This window comes from Paroedura picta, chromosome 7 (genome assembly GCF_049243985.1).
Source record: "Paroedura picta isolate Pp20150507F chromosome 7, Ppicta_v3.0, whole genome shotgun sequence".
NCBI classification, from domain to species: domain Eukaryota; kingdom Metazoa; phylum Chordata; class Lepidosauria; order Squamata; family Gekkonidae; genus Paroedura; species Paroedura picta.
In genome coordinates this window covers 68,129,533-68,151,465 of record NC_135375.1, presented here as the reverse complement: position 1 = coordinate 68,151,465, position 21,933 = coordinate 68,129,533, and the positions used below count along the sequence as shown (strand labels likewise).

Below are 21,933 nucleotides of genomic sequence, written 5' to 3'. Positions count from 1 at the left end.
TCCACTGTGGCTATGGAAATTAAGTTTTGTATGTTTACAGTCCCCCTTCAAGGATTGCTGCCTTGCCGTGGCAAGGGGGCTTGCGTAGCTCAGTGAAGCTATGAGCTATGCCATGCAGGGCCACCCAAGACGGACAGATCATAGATGAGAGCTCTGACAAAAGGTGATCCACTGGAGAAGGAAATGGCAAACCACTCCAGTATCTTTGCTATGAAAACCCAATGGACAAGTTCAAAAGGCAAAACAATATGACGCCGGAAGATGAGCCCCTCAGGTCGGAAGGTGTCCAGTATGCTACTGGGGATGAACAGACGGCTAGTACGAGTAGCGCCAAAATGAATTAAGCAACTGGGCCAAAGCCAAAAGAACACTCAGTTGTGGAAGTAACTGGTGGCGAAAAGACAGTCCGATGCTGTAAAGATTCTTATTCCATAGGAACCTGGAACGTCAGATCCATGAATCAAGGCAAGCTGGACATGGTCAAATAAGAGATGACAAGACTGAACATCGACATTTTAGGAATCACTGAACTAAAATGGACAGGAATGAGTGAATTTAATTCAGATGACCATCAGGTATACTACTGTGGACAAGAATCTCACAGAAGAAATGGAGTAGCCTTCATAATTAATAAGAGAATAGGAAAAGCAGTCTTGGGATACAATCCCCAAAATGACAGAATGATCCCAGTTCGAATCCAAGGCAAACCATTCAACATCACAGTAATTGAGGTCACTGCTGCTGAAGAGGATGAAGTCGACCAGTTCTATGAAGCCCTACAACAGCTTCTAGAAGCAACACCAAAAAATGATGTGCTTATCATCATGGGGGATTGGAATGCTAAAGTAGGAAGCCAAAAGATAACCAGGATAACAGGCAAGTTTGGCCTTGTAGTACAAAATGAAGCAGGGCACAGGCTGGTAGAATTTTGTCAAGAGAATACAATGGTCATAGCAAACACTCTTTTCCAACAACCCAAGAGACGACTCTACACATGGACATCACCAGACGGTCAACACAGAAATCAGATTGACTATGTACTCTGCAGCCAAAGATGGAGAACTTCTATACAGTCAGTAAAAACAAGACCAGGAGCTGATCGTGGTTCAGATCATCAGCTTCTTGTTGCAAAATTTAGGCTTAAATTGAAGAAAGTAGGGAAAAGCACTAGGCCACAAAGGTATGAACTAAATCATATCCCCGACAAATATACAGTAGAGGTGACAAATTGATTTAAGGAATTAGATCTGATAGACAGAGTGCCTGAAGAACTATGGACGGAGGTTCGCAACATTGTACAAGAGGTAGCAACTAAAACCATCGCAAAGAAAAATAAATGAAAGAAATCAAAATGGCTGTCTGAGGAAGCTTTACAAATAGCTAAGGAGAGAAGGGAAGTGAAAGGCAAGGGAGAAAGAGAAAGATACACCCAATTGAATGCAGAATTCCAGAGAAAAGCTAGAAGAGATAAGAATGCTTTCTTAAATGAACAGTGCAAACAAATAGAAGAAAACAATAGAATGGGGAGGATCAGAGATCTTTTCAAGAAAACTGGAGATATGAAGATAACGTTTCATGCAAAGATGGGTATGATAAGGGACCAAAATGGTAGGGACCTCACAGAAGTAGAAGAGATTAAAAAAAGGTGGCAAAATTATACAGAAGAACTATACAAGAGTGAGTTTAACATCTCTGATAATCACAATGGGGTAGTTACTGACCTGGAGCCAGACATCCTGGAATGTGAAGTCAAATGGGCCTTAGGAAGTCTGAGCAAAAATAAAACTAGTGGTGGTAACAGCATTTCCAGTTAAACTGTTCAAAATCTTAAAAGACGATGCAGTAAAAGTGCTACACTCAATATGCCAGCAAATTTGGAAAACTCAACAATGGCCACAGGATTGGAAAAGGTCAGTTTATATTCCAATCCCAAAGAAGGGCATGCCAAATAATGTTCAAACTACCGCACCATTGCACTCATTTCTCATGTTAGCACAGTTATGGTCAAAATTTTACAAGCTAGGCTCCAGCAATATGTGGACCGAGAACTTCCAGAAGTACAGGCAGGATTTCGAAGAGGCAGAGGAACTAGAGATCAAATTGCCAACATACACTGGATCACGGAGAAAGCTAGGGAGTTCCAGAAGAACATTTACTTCTGCTTCATTGACTATGCTAAAGCCTTTGATTGTGTGGAGCACAACAAACCGTAGCAAGTTCTTAAAGAGATGGGAATACCGGAGCATCTTATTTGTCTCTTGAGAAACTTATATGCAGGTCAAGAAGCAACAGTGAGAACTGAACATGGAATCACTGATTGGTTCAAAATTGAAAAAGGAGTTCGGCAAGGCTGTATACTGTCGCCTTGCCTATTTAACTTGTATGCGGAGCACATCATGAGAAAGGCGGGATTAGAGGAGTCACAAATTGGGATCAAGATTGCAGGGAGAAATATCAACAACCTCAGATATGCAGATGATACCACTCTAATGGCAGAAAGCGAAGAGGAACTAAAGAGCCTGTTGATGCGGGTGAAGGAGGAAAGTGCAAAAGTTGGCTTGAAACTCAACATCAAGAAAACAAACATCATGGCATCCGTCCCTCTCAATTCCTGGCAAATAGATGGGGAAGAAATGGAGATAGTGACAGATTTTATTTTCCTGGGCTCCAAGATCACTGCAGATGGGGACTGCAGCAAAGAAATTAAAAGACGCTTGCTCCTGGGGAGGAAAGCTATGGCAAATCTAGACAGCATCCTAAAAAGCAGAAACATCACCCTGCCAACAAAATTGCGTTTAGTCAAGGCTATTTTATTCCCAGTTGCAATGTATGGCTGCGAAAGTTGGACCATAAGGAAGGCCGAGCGTCAAAGAATTGAGGCTTTTGAACTCTGGTGCTGGAGAAGACTCTTGCGAGTCCCTTGGACCAGTGGTCCCCAACCTTTCTGAGGTTGGGGACTGGCAGGGCATTGGGGCGAGGCCTGCGGCCCGCGCGCGGGCCACGCCCACGCATCGGCCGCACCCACGGGCCGCACCCCCGCATCGGACCGCGCCTGCGAGCCGCGCCCGCACATCGGGCCGCGCCCCCGCATCGGGCCGCGCCCCCGCATCGGGCCACGCCCCCGCATCGGGCCGCGCCCGCACGGGCGCGGGCCGGCCCCGATTCCTTCTCCCCGCCCTCCCGCAGTAAGAAGCCGGGCCGCAAGCTTGCGGCCTGGGAAGTTTTTTACTGCGGGGGGGGCGGGGAGAGGGAGCCGCGGCCCGGCGCCATGTCCTTCGCGGCCCGACACCGGGCCGCGGCCCGCAGGTTGGGGACCACTGCCTTGGACTGCAAGGCGAACAAACCGGTCAGTCCTAGAGGAGATCAGCCCTGACTGCTCCTTAGAAGGCCAGATCCTGAAGATGAAACTCAAATACTTTGGCCACTTCATGAGAAGGAAGGACTCCCTGGAGAAGAGCCTAATGCTGGGAGCGATTGAGGGCAAAAGAAGAAGGGGACGACAGATAATGAGGTGGCTGGATGGAGTCACTGAAGCAGTAGGTGCAAACTTAAATGGACTCCAGAGAATGGTAGAGGACAAGAAGGCCTGGAGGATCATTGTACATGGGGTCGCGATGGGTCGGACACGACTTCGCACCTAACAACAACAACAACAACAACAACAACAACAACAACAACAACAACAACAACAATGTTTACAGTGCATGAAGAATTCCATATGCCTTTCAACTAATTTGGTCGATGAATAACTGGGCTAGTATATTATACATCCCAAATGTAATCCTAGGAGGGGAATTTTTCTCTCTTTTAAGTTCCCCTGTATCATTAGTTTTTAAAAATTGCCAAACAAGGAACCTTCATTTTGATTCAAACTTGTTTGCTGACCCCAAGCCCTCCCCTGTACCAACCATATGTTGGACAGTCCCTTTCAAACTCTATGGCAAACTGAACATGCCCCATGTAGGCCTCTGTCATCTGAAGCCTGCAAGAAATACAGCACAAACCACATCTGCGACATTTTTAAAGTTTAAGCAAAATGTTAATAATGTCTGTATATGACCCTGCAAGAACAACTCAAAAGGTCAATACTTAAATTCTGTTTCAATCATTGATTGGAAAGGACCACACCCGAAACAGTAAAAAATACCTATTAATTAATAACTTCTAGCCAGACACTGTTTGAAATTAGATGGGAAGAAGCCTGGAAAAAATGTTAAGAGCTGCTAACAGAAAAACACCAATATCATATATAATTTCCAGCACACAAGTGAAAATTGTAATTACCTGTCATTGTCTATGCACACCGAGTGGGGTCTCTGACTCTATTTTATTTATTTATTGTATTTATTATTTATTATTTTATTTATATCCCGCCATTCCCATAACTTGGCTTGTGGCAAGTTAAAATCATGAATATGCATTTAAAAATGATGTAACTCTTTGCATTGGGAAACAGAGTGAAAATCAGTTCAATTTTAAATCTGCAGTAAGAAAGAAAACTATCACCCCTTGGTGCCAACTCAGCCACTTAGCATTCCTAGGCCTAAGATCCTGGCAATTCATCAGTATCTTTTAAGGCTATTCTTCTGAGGTGTGCTGGAAGCTAAGTGAACACAACATACTGCTGCTGTATGAAATTCCATCATTTGAAAGAGGAAAAACTGATTGTGTTTCCTTCCCTTCAGTCAGACGGTCTCAGCCCTCTTTCCTGGAACATTGAGAATACTATGTTTTCACATTAGCTGTACACATGTGAGAGGGTCTTGCACTCTGGACTTGAATGAGTTGAAGGCACCATCCCCTGTTGTTGTGAAGTCGTGTCCGACCCATCGCGACCCCATGGACAATGATCCACCAGGCTTTCCTGTCCTCTACCATTCCCCAGAGTCCATTTAAGTTTGCACCTACTGCTTCAGTGACTCCATCCAGCCACCTTATTCTCTGTCATCCCCTTCTTCTTTTGCCCTCAATCGCTCCCAGCATTAGGCTCTTCTCATGAGGTGGCCAAAGATGAGTTTCATCTTCAGGATCTGGCCTTCTAAGGAGCAGTCAGGGCTGATCTCCTCTAGGACTGACTGGTTTGTTTGCCTTGCAGTCCAAGGGACTCGCAAGAGTCTTCTCCAGCGCCAGAGTTCAAAAGCCTTGCTGAATACAGCCTTGCCGAACTCCTTTCTCAATTTTGAACCAATCAGTCATTCCATGCCCGGTTCTCACTGTTGCTTCTTGACCTGCATATAGGTTTCTTAAGAGACAAATCCCCTACCATCCCTGAATTTCCTAGTTGACCCAGCTTGCTTCCTAGGCTTGTTGCAATCAGGGGCAAGCCTGTCATGCTAGCAAATCTTCTAAAGATTCCGTGCTGTATCTCCAAGGATCTTCACATATGAAAATGACTATAAGCAGTCATCAATAATCAAGCCCACTCATGGTTATCTTGCTTTCTCCTAATTACTATATCAAATGTATGGAATACTTGATGTGTCTGTTCACTGTGTAAAACTCATGTAAGGGGTTAGACTTGAGTATAGAAGAATGAACTTTCTGCCTTATTAGCACAACACCCTTTAAAAAGTGGCTTACTTCTGTTTCAATTTGTTTCAATTTCATTTTAAATAACTGTTATATTTAAACTTTTAGTGAATTATTCCTATTTAAAGAAACCTTATCCAATACTTAAAAGAAACTTTAAAATTGTTATGAACACATTATTTTAAAGAATATTTTTGTAATCAGACCTACTAGTGACCAAATATCACTGTAGTTGTAATAAAGTTTAAAATCCTTGTTTATATCACAAAATGTGACCAAATGTAGACTTTTCAATTGCTTTCTGACAGGTCAAATGCCCAGCCCTACACTGCTTCTCAATATTTCTTCTCATCCTGTCCCAGCCCTGTTCAGCCCAATGCTGTCCTCAGTTCTTTTGGTCCACTGATGAACCAGCAGCAATCTTCAGGTAGAGGGAGGATGTTTTCATGGTCTCTCAAAATGGATGCCAGGAGAAGTACCTCTCTTGTTCCTTGACATTTCAACTATACTGAAGTAGTTCCAAGGTGCATTATATGAATTACACATTTATCAAGAAAGGAAAGAAGATGGAAAAATAGTTTATGGGCTGAGGAAGTACAAAGACCAAGAGGAGAGCAGACTGCCCATATGTAAGCATGAAGAGTCAGTATCAGAGAATTGGGCTTAAACAAAGAGATAAGATTTTCTAAATTTAGTATGTGTGGAAAACAGCCTTATCACTCTTGTTTACAAATTTTAGTTCACATATCATTCAGCTCACTATAGTGAAATTATATATGAAGAATTAAGCCACAGCTTCCCCCTCCTAAATGCAATATTACATCAGTGGTACTCAGTGGCTCAGGAGACATGTGTGCTTGTTCAGAGCAACATTTCCTATGGGGCACCTGCCCCATTTTTCAGGAAAGCAGTCACAGCTATTTTCCAGTTCCCAGTTAGTACAGAGAGCACCTCTGCTGTTTCTATGGATCTTAAGATGCCATTTACTTCACAAAACATTCTGTTTAGGTTATAGTAGACACCACAGTGACTCTTTAGCAAAGGACTGAGTAAAGTATCTAATTGTTGGCATTGTAACTCACAGAATGCATCTGCTAAACCCATGCTTGGGATGTGTCACATCATTCCTTTTTTTGGGAAGAAGTTTTTACTCAATTTTATATTACAAGGTTCATTGATGTTAGAGGATACTTACTTTTAAACTACCTGTCCATCTCTTGAAGGCTAACCAATGGTAAACACAAATGAACTCTGCCCTCACTACAAGTAGCCACATGACATTTTACAAAAGTGGAAAGATAAATGTCCACCTCTAGTAAATCAACAGACTGAGAACTTTAGAACTTTATCAATACTGAGCACATGGCATACATATGACAGCTGCATAAGGACTTATGTTTAGATAGTTGGAAACCTTTTCTAGAAACTTATGTGTAGAACTGGGCAGCACTGTTGATATACTTTTGTCTCTATACATTATTTTCTTCTTTAATTCTATTTAGCTACTATGTTTTGAGTCCCCCCCCTTCTTGTTCTCCCCTCCAACCATTTTTAAAGGAAAAAATGTAAATACATAGAGAGGTTCTAACCACTTAGTCTCTTGCAACACTAGAATTCAACCTGGATAATACTTTTAATATAAGGAAGCATTTATTTTTCAATATCAAACCTAATAAAGTGTTTTGGGAAATTTACAAGTTTGCACAGTTTTGTGTCATAGCTCTGACATGCAAGCCCTCCTCCTCACTCCACACTAGTAATTAAGAATGTTACAGTTATATCCTTATCCATTATTCCTCTTAATATTTGTGAAACAGCCCTGGGGGTGGAGAGTGTCCTGGCTGTCCGAGTTGGAATAGGGCCAATCAGGGTGGAGCCCGCAAAGATTGGCCCTGCACCTACAGCTCCCATCCTCCCTCCCTGGACACTAGCCACTTTGCTCTCAGACGCTGCAGGAGCCAGCGTCTGAGAGAGAGACACAGAGACAAAGAGAGCCATGCCAAACTGCTAATGAGCCCTGATTACCTGCTATGGCTCCTGCTGTGCGTGTGTGTGTGTGTGTGTGTGTGTTTGTGTGAGATAGAGAGACAGACAGAGACAGAGTGATCTGCACCTACCGGTATCCCCTGGATCCTAGTGCCCATTGCATTCCTGGGTGCATTGGTCTTTCTTGTTAGTATATATATAATATTAATACTTTTATCTTACTGTGTTTGTGATTTCAGAGGATGGCACATGGCATACTGTAATCATGTGGTGCTTTTGGTTTATGGTAATTGCAAATGTGACTCTGTAAGCTGTGAAGTAAGCATTACTCTCCTACATACTATGCATCTCAGGCACAATCTCAAATAACTCCAACTAAACTTAATGGGTCTTGAAAGTGCTTAACTTTGGCTGAACTTGCATTGCAACTGAAGCCTTTGTTTTTATATACACATGAGTTTCAAAGCACATATCGAGGCAGTTAGAGCCCAGCCAACGTTCACATTTTCTCTTCTGTCCTTACAGCCCACCCTTCTCATGAAGATTCAAAGTGGATTATATGTAAATTGATACACTCGCTACAATGAGACAGCTAATAAACTATGTACTAGGATTACAGAAATCTGAATGAACATAGCAATTAGACAAGATACAGAGTGCAGACACAATACAGCAATTTTCTATTGTACAGCAATAGAAAAAAAAAGAGTGTCACAAAAGGGTAATACATGTATACACTTGAGAAGACTGATGAGTGGCTTTATGATACCATGGAATGGATCTATCAGCAAAAAATCCTATGAATAAACTAGATTGAAGTCCATCTGTATTCCTGCCTTTCATAAGGGAAGCCATAGAGCCAGCTTGGTATAGTGGTTAGGAGTGCGGACTAATCTGGCGAGCCGGGTTTGATTCTGCGCTCCCCCACATGCAGCTATCTGGGTGACATTGGGCTCACCACAGCACTGACAAAGCTGTTCTGACTGAGCAGTAATATCAGGGCTCTCTCAGCCTCACCTACCCCATGGGGTGTCTGTCGGGGGGAGAGGAAAGGGAAGGCAAATGTAAGCTGCTTTGAGACTCCTTCAGATAGAGAAAAGCAGCATATAGGAACCAACTCTTCTTATTATTCATACATGTGCTCTTTTTGCTAAACAACAAAACTGCAATTTAAAAAGACTACCAGCAAAAGCCAAACTGGTTCTGAGTTCTGTTTCTCCTCTGGGTTTCATTAGTTACTACCAGTACAAGCAAATCAAAAGTTGCACTGAACAAACCTCAGTAAACAAGACTTGGGAATAAGGTCTAGTTCTCTGCTTATACAAATTTCCTCAACTGTCATAATAAGTTTCAGTGAGAAAATCAGAGATAGTGAATTGTATTATTAACAATAGTAACACTATAATAACAACAACAGTGAATAGTTTTCTACCATTCTTGAATGAAATCAGAGACAAGAGAAATATCATAACTGGCTATCATTCAGATTCTCATCATGTGAACTCACTCTAAACCACTAACTATTCTGGTCGCATAGAAACAGAAATTAATCTAGTAAAATACAAAAACCAGAGAGCTGACCTAGATCTACAGTACTTGCTGGCGTATAAGACTACTTTTCCCCCCCTGAAAAACATGCCTCCAAATGGGGGGGGGGGTTGTCCTATACGCCGAGTGCACTTCAGTTGGGATAGACATAGCTGCCCATAGTGGCCCATAGTACTGTAATGTAATGTAACAAACTCTATATTTTGAGTGGAAATGTTGGGGGGGGGGTCGTCTTATACGCCGAGTCGTCTTATACGCCGGCAAATACGGTACTTCCAAGCTTATTTAATGATTTTGTGAGACCAAAATATACTTCAGAGTATTATTACTATTTATTTGGTTTATTAATTTTATGTTGTGCACAAACAACATTCTTGTTACACTTCCATGAATGAACAATTCAGTTGGCAAAATGGGAACCAACCAAACATCCAAATGTAACAAATTGTTTATACATGCAAATCAGTCAGGAAATTCATCACAGTGCTTCCAATTCAGCAGCTATCCTGTTGTTAAAATGCCTTGCACTGTTGTCCTACATTTCACAGCAAACAATGTTTCTGTGAATGAGCTGATTTAATTCCTACCTGAGATGTACTCTAAACAGGATCTCTTCTATTTCCCATGTTACTATTTTGACAGTAACCACACAAAAGGTTTCTAGATGAAATACTGAATAATGTGCTCCACACCATCTATAACAGATCGATCTGAAGAGAGGACCTACATGAATAATGGTTTCAATTTTATTTGTTGTTACTAGTAGTAAAGGCCAATGTATGCTGTAATACAACAAGCACTAGCTCATGGTTTGCTGTGGAATGTATGACTCATTTGGAAGCTGGCACCCTAAGAAGAGGTCTCTCTGTGCACAACAGTTCTGAGCCAAGTGAGGCTCAAGCGTCCCTAGGAAGTGTAGAATTCCAGAACATGAACCTACACAATCTGGCAACCTTACCTCCTCTCAGCAATGTTTTCTTGACCTGCAATTGGTCAAGGGATGCTATGTGGCTGGTTGGATGGCTGTGGAGGCATTATACTCTTTGGAGACCCCACTATCAAACCTCAAAGAATATTTCCAGACCAGAGTTAGCCAACCTCCAGGCAAGGCCTGGTGAGCGCCTGGAATTACAGCTCATCCCCGGAGTATAAAGATCAGCTCCCCAGGCAGAAATGGCTGCTTTGGAGAGTGGACAGGGTTGTTGTGCAGATGAAAAATGTGAGGCCTCCCACACAGGTTGTTGTACAGAAGAAACATTTGAAGCCTACTGCATAGGGCTCTTGTGCAGATGAAACAGGAAGCAAAAGAACCCCTGCAGATCAGGATCAATATGTGATGGGAACTGAATATGTATGCTAATATGTATGCTAAAAGAGGACGGCAAACTATACTTCATATGTATTAACAAGACAGCAGTAGTAACTCTTAGGTCAGGGCCAATATATGAAGGGGACCGACTTTATATCATTTAAGATAATAATAGAATATATTCTTATAACAGATTACACTCTCAAATGTATAAACAATCATTTCGCTAAGAAAGATGGTAAAAACTTCTAGATTAGGATTAATATGTGATGGGAATTGAATATGTATGTTAAAAGAGGATGGCAAGCTGTATCAGCTGGTCGCTTTTTTTCTCTTTTACTTTTCTGTAAATGCTTTATATAATAATAAATTATAAAATTATAAAAAAAAGAACCCCTGCAATAGCATCCAGTTTCATCTGCACAACAACCCTGTGTGGTAGAGAGCCAGTTTGGTGTAGTGGTTAAGAACGTGGACTTCTAATCTGGTGAGCCAGGTTAGATTCTGCGCTCCCCCACATGCAACCAGCTGGTGACCTTGGCCTTGCCACGGCACTGATAAAACTCTTCTGACTAAGCAGTATTATCAGGGCTCTCTCAGCCTCACCCACCTCACAGGGTGTCTATTGTGGGGAGAGGAATGGGAAGGCGACTATAAGCCGATTTGACCCTCCTTCGGGTAGAGAAAAGCGGCATATAAAAACCAACTCTCCTTCTTCTCCTTCTCCTTCTCCTAGAACTCAAATGTTCCGAGTGGGGGAGAAGAGATGCGCATGGCTTGGTTGCATGTTCCCTTCAACAGCAAGGCCAACCACAGTAGTACTGTAAATGAGAAGGGGCTTTTCAGTGGCCTTTCTGTCAGCAAACTATCAGGCAGAAGGAGAAAGCTTTTCCCCTCACATGTGCCCCCTCAAAAGGAATGCACATGCATGCGCACAGACTCCCCTGCACTGCTCTCAGGGTTTTACAGAGTTATAAAATAACAAGGCATAATACATTAAAACAACTAACCCAACCCCCCCCCCCCAAGCAACAGTATATACACTTCAAAAGATAAAAAATCAAAAAAATATGATGCCCTAGGCTTTCTGGGAATCTACAAAATTATATTGATAAATATTTAAAGGGCAATGGCTTCAAGTTAATATGGTTGTGCTGAAATCGTCTCATAAATTACTCAGCCTCTGCCCATGGCAATAGGATGTGCACTTAAGAACATCCTGTTGAAGTCATTTCTCGATGATTTTTCAGGACATGGTGAGTCAATATCAGGATGTGTGTCAAAGCATTCCTAAGACTATTTGATCTATAGGTAGTTTAGGTACTAATTTAAGCCTACAGAGCTACAGGAGTTTATTTGGAGTTAAAACAACTGGTAGTTCACTGGTTTCCAAAGAAAGAAAGGTTCATATTTCAGTGGCAGCACAAGACCCTAATAACCAATAGAAGTTCAATGCCATATTCTAAGAAATCAAAAAGATGATGCCCTTCAGCTCCAGGAAGTATATTTCAAGCACAGCAGGAGGAGAACAAAGGGGAATGGATCTTTCCTGATAGTGTAATAGTTGAACACATCCTACTGAAAAACTCAGTTACTGGACAAGTGAACTATGGATTTTCAGTAAGGAAACAGTTCTGTCTTGCTAATTTGGACAGAATGCTCAGAAACACACAAAAGTATCATTTGCCAATACTATATCTAAGCACTTTATTTTCAGAATTTATACCAATATAATTTAGTATTACCGTTTATACTTGAGTTATTCAGCACGTTTTTTTACACTGAAAAGGCCCCCCTCAGCTTACACTCAACTATATATGGTAATTGAAATAAATTATTTTAAACAGCCTGCTGTGAGAGGCCAGCCAATCATTGCAATACATTTTGTATTTGCAAAATGTATTGCAATGCTGAGGAAATTAGCCTACAGGAAAGCATGTTTTGGGGAAAAAACATTTCCTGGCCAAGCATAGAAGATTTTTCCTTTTTGAAAATCTTCTGTGTTTGGTCAGGAAACTATATAAGGCTAGGGGTCTTCTTACCTGCCTTCTGTTGCTGGCCTCCTGGCCTGTGCTGCTCTGTCTGGTAGAGCAGACTCTTACAGTCTGATTCCCAGAGAGTGTGCTGCTGGCTGGCTGCTGTGCTGAACATTGGAGGATCATCGCTGGAGAAGACATCAACAGTTTGACTGAGGGACTCTTGATCGTTTTTTCCCTCTAGCCTTCACTTTTTTCTTCCTCTTCTTAATCACATCTTCCAAACTATTATTTCGGTTTCTGAGGGTGGGGTGGGTTTTGGGGGTGCTTTGGGATTCACTGTTTCTTTCTCCTAGTGTTTCTTTCTTCTTTTATCTGAGGGGCAGCATTGTTTGGCTTTTATTCTTGGGGTTGTGTTGCTTTTAAAAGTTGATTTTTACAGTTCTTCCTTTCAGTGTTCAGTCTTACAATTCTTCTTTTCAGTGTTTTATTCTGAGAGGACACTGTTGTTGTAATTAGAATTGTTCATTCTCCCAGTTTGGTAGCTGTTGTACTTGTAGAAGGTTTCCGACTTTGGGTACTGTTGTTCTGCTCTGGTTTGCTGGCCTGGGGGGCACTGTTTGGTTCTCCTGCCAGAGCTGTTCTTAGAGAGCAGTTCTGTCAGAGCTCTCACAGGGTGTCTGGTATGAGGAGAGGAAGGAAAGGTGATTGTAAGCTGCTCTGAGACTCCTTTGGTTAGTGAAAAGCGGGGTACAAAAACCAGCAGCTATTCATCCTCCTGACTTTTCTGTATTTGTTTGGGGGGGGGGGCCGGATGGGAAAGCCTGTGATGATGGAGCATGGATTAAGCACTTAGGCCACTCTGAGCTCCTCACATGATAATCCTGCTGAGGATTATCCTCTTTTGCATTTACAGAGCTAGTTTACTGTTTTTCTTTGAAATAAATATTCAAAAACATTTAACCTACTGATGCCTCAATTAATGTAATTTTATTGATATCTATTTTTATTTTAGAAATTTACCAGTAGCTGCTGCATTTCCTACCCTTGGCTTATACTCGAGTCAATAAGTTTTTCCAGTTTTTTGTGGTAAAATTAGGTGCCTCAGTTTATATTCGGGTTGGCTTATACCAGAGTATATTCAATAGTTAATCTCATCCTAACTTGTTGCAACAGCTAATTCCAGTGAAGAAATTATGTAAATATTTCACAATACTTCAAAGCAACATATTTGGAGCTCTCAGTGTAATCTGAGATTGCTAGAAATAAAGATGGATTTTAATTAAAAATAGTTGTTTTGAAGTCAAGTTGTTTTTATAATAATATTTATGTACTGCCTAGAGAGTTCAAGATAACATATTCATTCCTGGATAACATATTTGATATCATTCATGTCACACTATTAAAACCATCAATAGCACCCAACATCTCAGTAGGCTTTTAAACTGAACTATACACTTTTGAAACTAAATGGGAAAACAAAAATACTTTACTACTGACACTTAAAACAAGACAGAAATTTTAGATAGAATTAGAGAGTTCTTTTTTTTTCCAAGTTGCACTTGTGTTTATATTACGAAGATATAGATACATGAATGCTGAACTGAAACCATTTTTGAAATGCCCTTATTTCTATTTGTTCCATCCTGAGAGAATCATTTACATTTTTACATATCACAATAATAGCTTTAAAAAGACTACACTCACTTAAAATATTAGATCCAGCTTTTGATCTGTTTGGTCATACTGATCATTATCTTCTTGATCAACAGCAGTCACATTTTGCAGCATAGAAAATCAGAATTTACAACATGATTTTAGAAACCAAGACCAGGGCCAGGTTATCCATACAGGTAGCATGCTTCCAGAGGTTCCACGTTGTGCTTTCCCCCCCATGGATCAAGGTCTTCACTTCTCTCCTCTTTTCCCTCTTTAAGGTACTCAGAGTTACACCCATTCCACTGGGGGGACAGCTCTGCCCTCATTCTGGCTGCTCCCACCGCAACTGTACTCTGCCAGGGCCCTGCAAATCCTTCAACCACTCCTGACTAAGGCCAGACTACTAAAACATCTGCACCCCTATGGCCAAGGCACTATGAGGAAGCTTGCTGACACCTCCACACTGATGCTGTAAATGACTACTAGGATTTCCCTGAGGGCAGTAGCAGTTTAGAATATGCTGGTACGTACTAACAGTCCATCAACACTAACATGCCTCATATGAGGATCTCAGAGTAATCTCACATATTTCCAGGCCATCTACAGTTTGGTGTAGTGGTTAGGAGTGCAGACTTCTAATCTGGCATGCCGGGTTTGATTCTGCACTCTCCCACATGCAGCCAGCTGGGTGACCTTGGGCTCGCCACGGCACTGATAAAACTGTTCTGACCGAGCAGTGATATCAGGGCTCTCTCAGCCTCACCCACCCCATAGGGTGTCTGTTGTGGAGAGAGGAATGGGAAGGCGACTTCGAGTAGAGAAAAGCGGCATATAAGAACCAACTCTTCTTCTTCTTCTTCCTCTTCTTCTTCTTCTTCAGACTCACTATGATAATGGTTCTCAACCTGGGGGTTGGGACCTCTTTGGGGGGTCGAACGACCCTTTCACAGGGGTTGCAGCAGGGCAAGCAGCTTGGCCTGGGGGGCACCACAACTGTTAATGCTCCTCCTGCAGGCGCCCGTGCTCGACCGCCAGCCACTCATCCACACAACAGCCTTGTGGGGTAGATCGAGATAGAGCATTCATCTGTCTGGAGCAGTGAAAAAGAGGGAGATTGGCTTGGTGGGACAAGAGGCAGAACAGAACTGAGAAACCCTGGAAAAAAACCAATGTCTATACAATCATGAACAATGGATCTTCATGCCATTGGTCAGTTTCCATTTAATTTCTGTGAAAGAACACTTGCATTATTTTTTGGTTGGGGGTCACCACAACATGAGGAATGGTATTAAAGGGTCACAGCATTAGGAAGGTTGAGAATCACTGCACTGTGATACATGAATATTTATCAACACTTTAATGTACGGCACCTCCAGCATGTTCTTTGCAATACTATCTGTGCAATTACAAATAACAAAAATGTATCTGCTGTAGAATGGAAGAAGTGTAATAAAGTGGCATAGCTAATTACTGCATACAACACTGCACATATGAAATAATTTAAACTGTTTTTCACACAGCAAACATTTCATTAATTTGTAATTCCGCTGGTCAATGATACTCTGCCTGCATAAATCCAAATTCAGCCCAAATGACAGACCCACAAACATCAAATTCTCAAGGGTTGTGATACAAGCTCTGACTTCCCCTAAATCTACAACTTCCGAACAGTGTACCACAGTTTATCTGAGTTGACATCATTTAATATATTCATACCACATACTTTAAAAATAGAGGTTTGTAACAAAACAAGCTGCTGAGGTCTCTAACCAAACACATTGAATAATGTTCCTTACATGAGGAACAGAAGTATTCAAAAGACTCCTTACATATTAAAAAATTAGCATATTATAGCTATCTGACATATTGCGCCAATACTATTAATTTAGAATGCAACATATTTTCAATCACACATAATCCCTGTGAGAAAAATTGTATAAAATATGTGTGCTTTGAACCAGCGGCATACCTACAAGTGCAATCAAGTCAAAATTTTCCCTGCAAACCTTTTCTGCACCTGACTGTTCAAGTTATCAATGAACAGCCTAAACCTGGCACAAGACCAAAAACATCAACAATCTGCTCACTCAAACACGCAAAGGTTATATTTCTCAACATGACCTTGTTCAAGATGTATGTTCAGTAGTCACTCTTTTATTTCCTTTGGGAGCAGATATTTTTGAGACAGAGATGCTGAAAACTCCATCCATTTATCTGGGACAGTTCCTCTCACCCCAGAAAAACTGAACATGAACAGTACAGCGCAGTAGTCCACACTGAATAGTCCTGCTGCCAATCCAAAAGTCCACAGTGATTGGTTTTGTGTCATTTGTCAAGAATTGACTTAATGTACCATATAATTAATAATCTTCTCCCAGAATGTGTGTCAAAAATCTTCACAATGGGGCAATATAGGGCTTTAGAAACTCCATATCTACATTAAAAAATTTAAAACTGGAAAAAATAGGGAGAGTTAAAAAACAAACAAAAAGAGTTAAAGAAAAATAGTGCCTTGTGCACAGATACTGAAAGGAATACACAATGCTAAAGGTAAAGGTAAAGGTATCCCCTGTGCAAGCACCAGGTCATTTCTGACCCTTGGGGTGACGCCCTCTAGCTTTTTCATGGCAGACTCAATACGGGGTGGTTTGCCAGTGCCTTCCACAGTCATTATCGTTTACCCCCCAGCTGGCTGGGTACTCATTTTACCAACCTCGGAAGGATAGAAGGCTGAGTCAACCTTGAGCCAGCTGCTGGGATTGAACTCCCAGCCTCAGCAATCCAAAAATAGCATCCAATGTTGCTTCACTCTTCGAGGAGATAAACGGAACAGAAGATGAGAATGGGAAGTGGGGAGGAAAGACAAGACATGTGAGAAGGAGTAAATGTGCAACTGGAGGTAAGAAACAAGAGGGTAGGTGGAAATGAAGCAGGTAAAAGAAGAGATGGGGGAGTGAAAGGGGGAAGGAAGCAAAAACAGAATGGAACACAGAGACAATAAAAAGAGAAAGAGCAGCTGGCCGGGTAAATGAGATTCTCCCCCTCACACACAAACACTATACTCATGGGTTATCTGCTTGCAGAAGGCTAATTCTCTGTGAAGTGATAAACCTGGACTGAGATATTCCAAATTAGGTTGTAGGTAGGAGATGGTCTTAAATGTGTCCCCCCATTATAAAGAGATTCCCTGCACATTGAAAACTACCATGGCAGAGAACAGGAAAGCCTAGAACATTTCAACCGGGTACCATTTTTCTATATGAAGGGGCCTTTCTTAAATTATAACCTCTCGACAACATAAGCATTTTCTTCTTCAGAACTCTAATAAGCAGATTCATGAATCTGAAACCATCCAATGAATCTTCCAGAACCATAAATGCTGAATATCTAAAACAAAAAGCTCACCTTATTATGTTCACATATGTATGGAATTCTGAGTGTATCCATAGCTCTGATCATAGACTGCATTGCTGTGAATATATTCTGATACACCAGCTTTGTGAATCCTCTTTTGTCTTCATCGGAATATCCTGATCCATGGATGATTCTCATCTGTTTAATAAATGTGCTTTTACCACTTTCTCCCGTACCTGCAAAACATTAAAAGATGGATTTATTTATTTATTTGTCAAGTTTATATCCTGCTCCCTCTACCCTGGATGGGACTTGGGGCAGCTAACAGCATATAACATACACCAATAAAGCAATACAAGATTACAATAAATAATCTTTAAATATGAAAGAGTTAAAATCTATCCACCATCAAACAGGGTAGGATGCGTGGATGGTGAAGACACAGCTGAAGTATACCAGCTTCCTGGTAGATCACAATCACTCAAAGACTGCCTGAAAAAGATCAGCCTTGCGTGCACTGCAGAGTATAGAGGTCCTGCAAGGCATGAACCTTTGGGAGCAGCAGGTTCTACCGGGTGGGGGCCAGTACTTAGAAAGCTCTTGCTTTTGTTGACACAAGTCAGGCAGAGCCCGTCAATAAATTCCAAGATGAAGATCAGAGAAGACAAGGAAGATCACACTGGGGGGTGGGGGGCGTAGGTACAAGGTTCCCAGGACATTTAGGACATTAAAGGTAAGTACCACCATTTTGAATTGGCGTCGGAAACTAATTGGGAGCCAGTGCAATTGCCATAGGACAGGTGTTATACATGCTAACCAGGACACTGCTGTCAGCAATCGGGCAGCTGCAGTCTGTACCATTTGCAGCTTCCACAGCATCTTCAAAGATAGCCCTGCATACATCACATCACAGTAGTCCAGTCTTGAGTTGACTGTTATGTTAATTACCATGGCAAGGTCTTCCCAAAACAGATAGGGAGTTAGTTGGCAGGCCCAACGTTGGTTCATAGAGAGCAAAGAATTGAGCCAAGCTGAATATAGAAAAACAACCCCATCCAGAATTGGTAGAAGTGGCCACTTTAGTGGTCCAGGCATCCCCAGACATATAATCTCTATTTAGCTTCAACCAACTCTCACCTTTAGTTTCAACCAACTCTCATTAGACCACAATATTCAACGAAAACACAGCTGTTGCACAGGTTCATTTAACATTTTTGTGTTTATATTCGCAGTGGATTTTGTGCTCCACCTCTACCTTTATATGGGCAAGCTCTCAACTGAACCAAAAGAACCACAGTGCACAATACCAGTCACTAAGGAAAGAGTTCACAATGAATGCCCTTCTGCTGCATTCTAAGTAAATTTACATACAATATCTTCAAACTGCTTTTCAGAAGAGGCAATCAAATAAGTTTATTTCAGAACTTTGCACATTATGGGGGTGATATATGGGGGTGCAAATATATTTACAGCAACTTTATTTTCCTGTGTTTTTTCCCCCCTTATTCCAAAGAACAAAAAGTCAGCACCCTTTCCATTCTGGATGCTGTCCTGCACACTTCTCCTTTATCAATCTAAATCTGCCTAAATGATAACGTATTCTTAAAAAGCTAAACATTCCACTTTCTTCCTGACCTATGGTGCTGTTGTTCTGTTCCCTTAAAAGAGAACCCTTAAGAACACCAGCAGAGTAGTGTTTCAATGGCTTTATCACCCAACAGGCTGAACCACACAAAATAACTTATCTAGTTCAATTACAAGTAATTAGTGCAGCCATTGCTAGGGACCCTCAAGAACTTTAAATATTTTTATGGCGCAGGGTGGTAAGGCAGCAGAAATGCTGTCTGAAGCTGGCTGCCCATGAGGCTGGGAGTTCAATCCCAGCAGCCGGCTCAAGGTTGACTCAGCCTTCCATCCTTCCGAGGTCAGTGAAATGAATACCCAGCTTGCTGGGGGGTAAACAGTAATGACTGGGGAAGGCACCCCGTATTGAGTCTGCCATGAAAACACTAGAGGGCGTCACCCCAAGGGTCAGGCATGACCCAGTGCTTGCACTGGGGATACCTTTATCTTTACCTTTAATTAAAGTGTTTGATTTATTTTCATACACCATCCTGTGAACCAGAGATCTAGAAGGCCTGATCCTTGACACCATAGTGGTTGGGCAGATTCATAAGGGATTAGGCAGATATGTTGGTCCCAAATCATACACGACGTTGAATGTCAAGATCAGCACCTTGAATTATGCCAAGGAAAAAACTAGGAGTCAGTATAGATGGGCCAAGACTGGAGTTATGGTCTCCACAACCCGCTCCAGTCAAGACGCTGGCGACTACATTCTGTACCAACTGAATTTTCTGAACATTTCTCAATGTAGACTGCATGCAAGTAATCTAATCTAGATGTAACCTAGGTATGCACTACAGTGGCCATAACTTTTCTGCCCAGCAATGACCCCAGATGGCTAACCAGGTGAAACTGGTAAAAGGCATCCCTGGTCACAACTATCATGTGCTTAGCCAGCAACAGGCCTGGGCTCAAGAGCACCCCAAAATATGGACCCATTCCTTCAAGCAGAGTGCAACCCCATTCAGAATGGGTGATACTATAAACCCTGAGTCTTTCACCCACCAGTAGTTTTTCCATCTTGTCAGGATTAAGCTTTAGTTTATTAGCTTACATCTACTCCAAAACTGCCACCAAGTACCAGTTCAGGGGTTCTACAGCCTCCTTGGCAACAGCTTGAAGTATGAGATAGAGCTGATGCACACTGATGGCAAACCAACCCAAATCTCTGTTTAACCTCACCCAGCACTTTCCAAGACAAGGTAAATTTATGCAATGTTCCATGTAAACTGCCCAGAGCCATAAAGAATGAGCGGTATAAAAATCCTAATTAATTAATTAATTAATTACAACCAAAGAGGCTTCTTTAAAAGTGGATGTTTCAAGGATTGGATCTGTTTCAAGGGTCAGTCAACCACCCCTTTTATTAAGGAGACATTAACTACTTCTCAAACCTAGTCAGCCAGTCCTCCCATTCTGGAAGATTTAAGTAACCAATAATTACAAAATAATGGCAAATAAACTTGAGAACACCCCTAACTATGCAATCTAGGATGCTGAAGAGATCTAAACAATACTGACAGTGTGGTAAATTTTACCATAATCTCAAAATCTGTTTCTAAATTTTACTGGGAAACCCAGCATTCAAGTTTCCTAACATTTCCTAATATTTTAACATATTCCAGAAGATCCAGAATGACCATTCATGTGGATGATCTGCTTAAACTCTACTGCAAAGGCCTGCGTAGAGCGAGTTGCATGGATCACTGTGGCTAGGTGTTCTGGTTCCAGATAGGGTGCTAGTAGTTTGGCTTGGCGGAGGTGGTAAAATGCCAGTCTTTGTGACCTGGGCTTCCATTGTAAGGGAAGCATCCAGGATCACACCCAGGTTTCTAGCAGTCGCTAGGAGCTGCTCACCGTCCAGGGTGGGCAGGCGCACTTCCTCCCATGGTCCTTTCCTACCCAACCACAGGACCTCCTTCTTTGCAGGGTTGAGCTTCAGACGACTCTGCTTGATCCATTTTGTCACTGCTTCCAGACATCTGGCTAAAGATTCTGGGAGGGAGTCAGGGCAGTCATCCATCAGGAGGAAGAGCTGGGTGTCATCTGCATATTGGTGGCAACTTTATTATGGCATTTTGTGAGAAAATGAACTATAGTTCAATTTTAGTGTGAACATCTTTCTTTTCATTGTATTGTTTTGAAATATTAAGAATTCATACATTTTACCATACATCTGTACCTATTGTGTCAAGAAATCGCCCTCTTCACAGGTTGATACCAATGAAAGACTAATTCCAATTACCAAATTACTCCTGGATTTAAAAAAAAAACATTTTGATTTTCCAGAATGTGTCTACTTTCAAAGTTCCATATTATTAGAGTTTTCCTTCCACCAGTTGAACACATACTGACATACTTATTAGAGGTAGATTAGTCCTAAAAATGGGTTGCTAGCTCATGGGCATCAGGTGCACTGTGGATGCTGCTTGCAAGTTTGTCTGGTCCAGGGAGCTGTCCAGATGCTGATGGTTGGCCAGCTAAATTGAAATTCTGTTGAGAGTTGAACTTGGAGGATCTTTAGTACTCAGCTCCTGATACAGAAGTTTTGTCTAGGAATTCTGTGGCAGCCCTTTCCACCACCTTCTCCAAGAGCGCCAAATGCGAGACAAGGTGGTAGGTTCCCGCAGATCCAAGGATGGTCTCTTCAGGAATGGACATACCACTGCCTCTTTTAGTTCCTCTGGGAATTCTCATGTTGACAGGGAAAGGTTGATTATCTCCCAAAAATGGGCCCCCATCCTCTTAGTGGCAGTTTTAAGTAGTCATGAGAGGTAGGAGTCTAGTGGGCATGTGGTAGCCTCAATGAAGTCCGCGTGAAGTTGTTCAATGTTCTCTCCAGAGATGGCCAAAATGAACTCTCTAGTTCATTTTCTGTGTCCGAGGTTGGTGGGAGGTAACAGCAGAGTGCTAAGATTTTATCCATGAAGAAGCTCACCATACATC

General features: G+C 41.8%; 1 protein-coding gene across 4 annotated transcripts in view; it reads right to left on the bottom strand.

The window, feature by feature from the left end:
* The window catches only part of LOC143841057 (guanine nucleotide-binding protein G(q) subunit alpha), a 111,589-nt gene that overhangs the window by 51,519 nt on the left and 38,137 nt on the right, over positions 1-21,933 (bottom strand). For all 4 annotated transcript variants that reach the window (XM_077344730.1, XM_077344728.1, XM_077344727.1 and 1 more), the window contains exon 2: positions 17,413-17,597. In XM_077344730.1, the coding sequence (XP_077200845.1) occupies positions 17,413-17,559 (147 nt within the window). In that variant the 5' untranslated portion in view covers positions 17,560-17,597. The remainder of the gene's footprint in view (positions 1-17,412; positions 17,598-21,933) is intronic.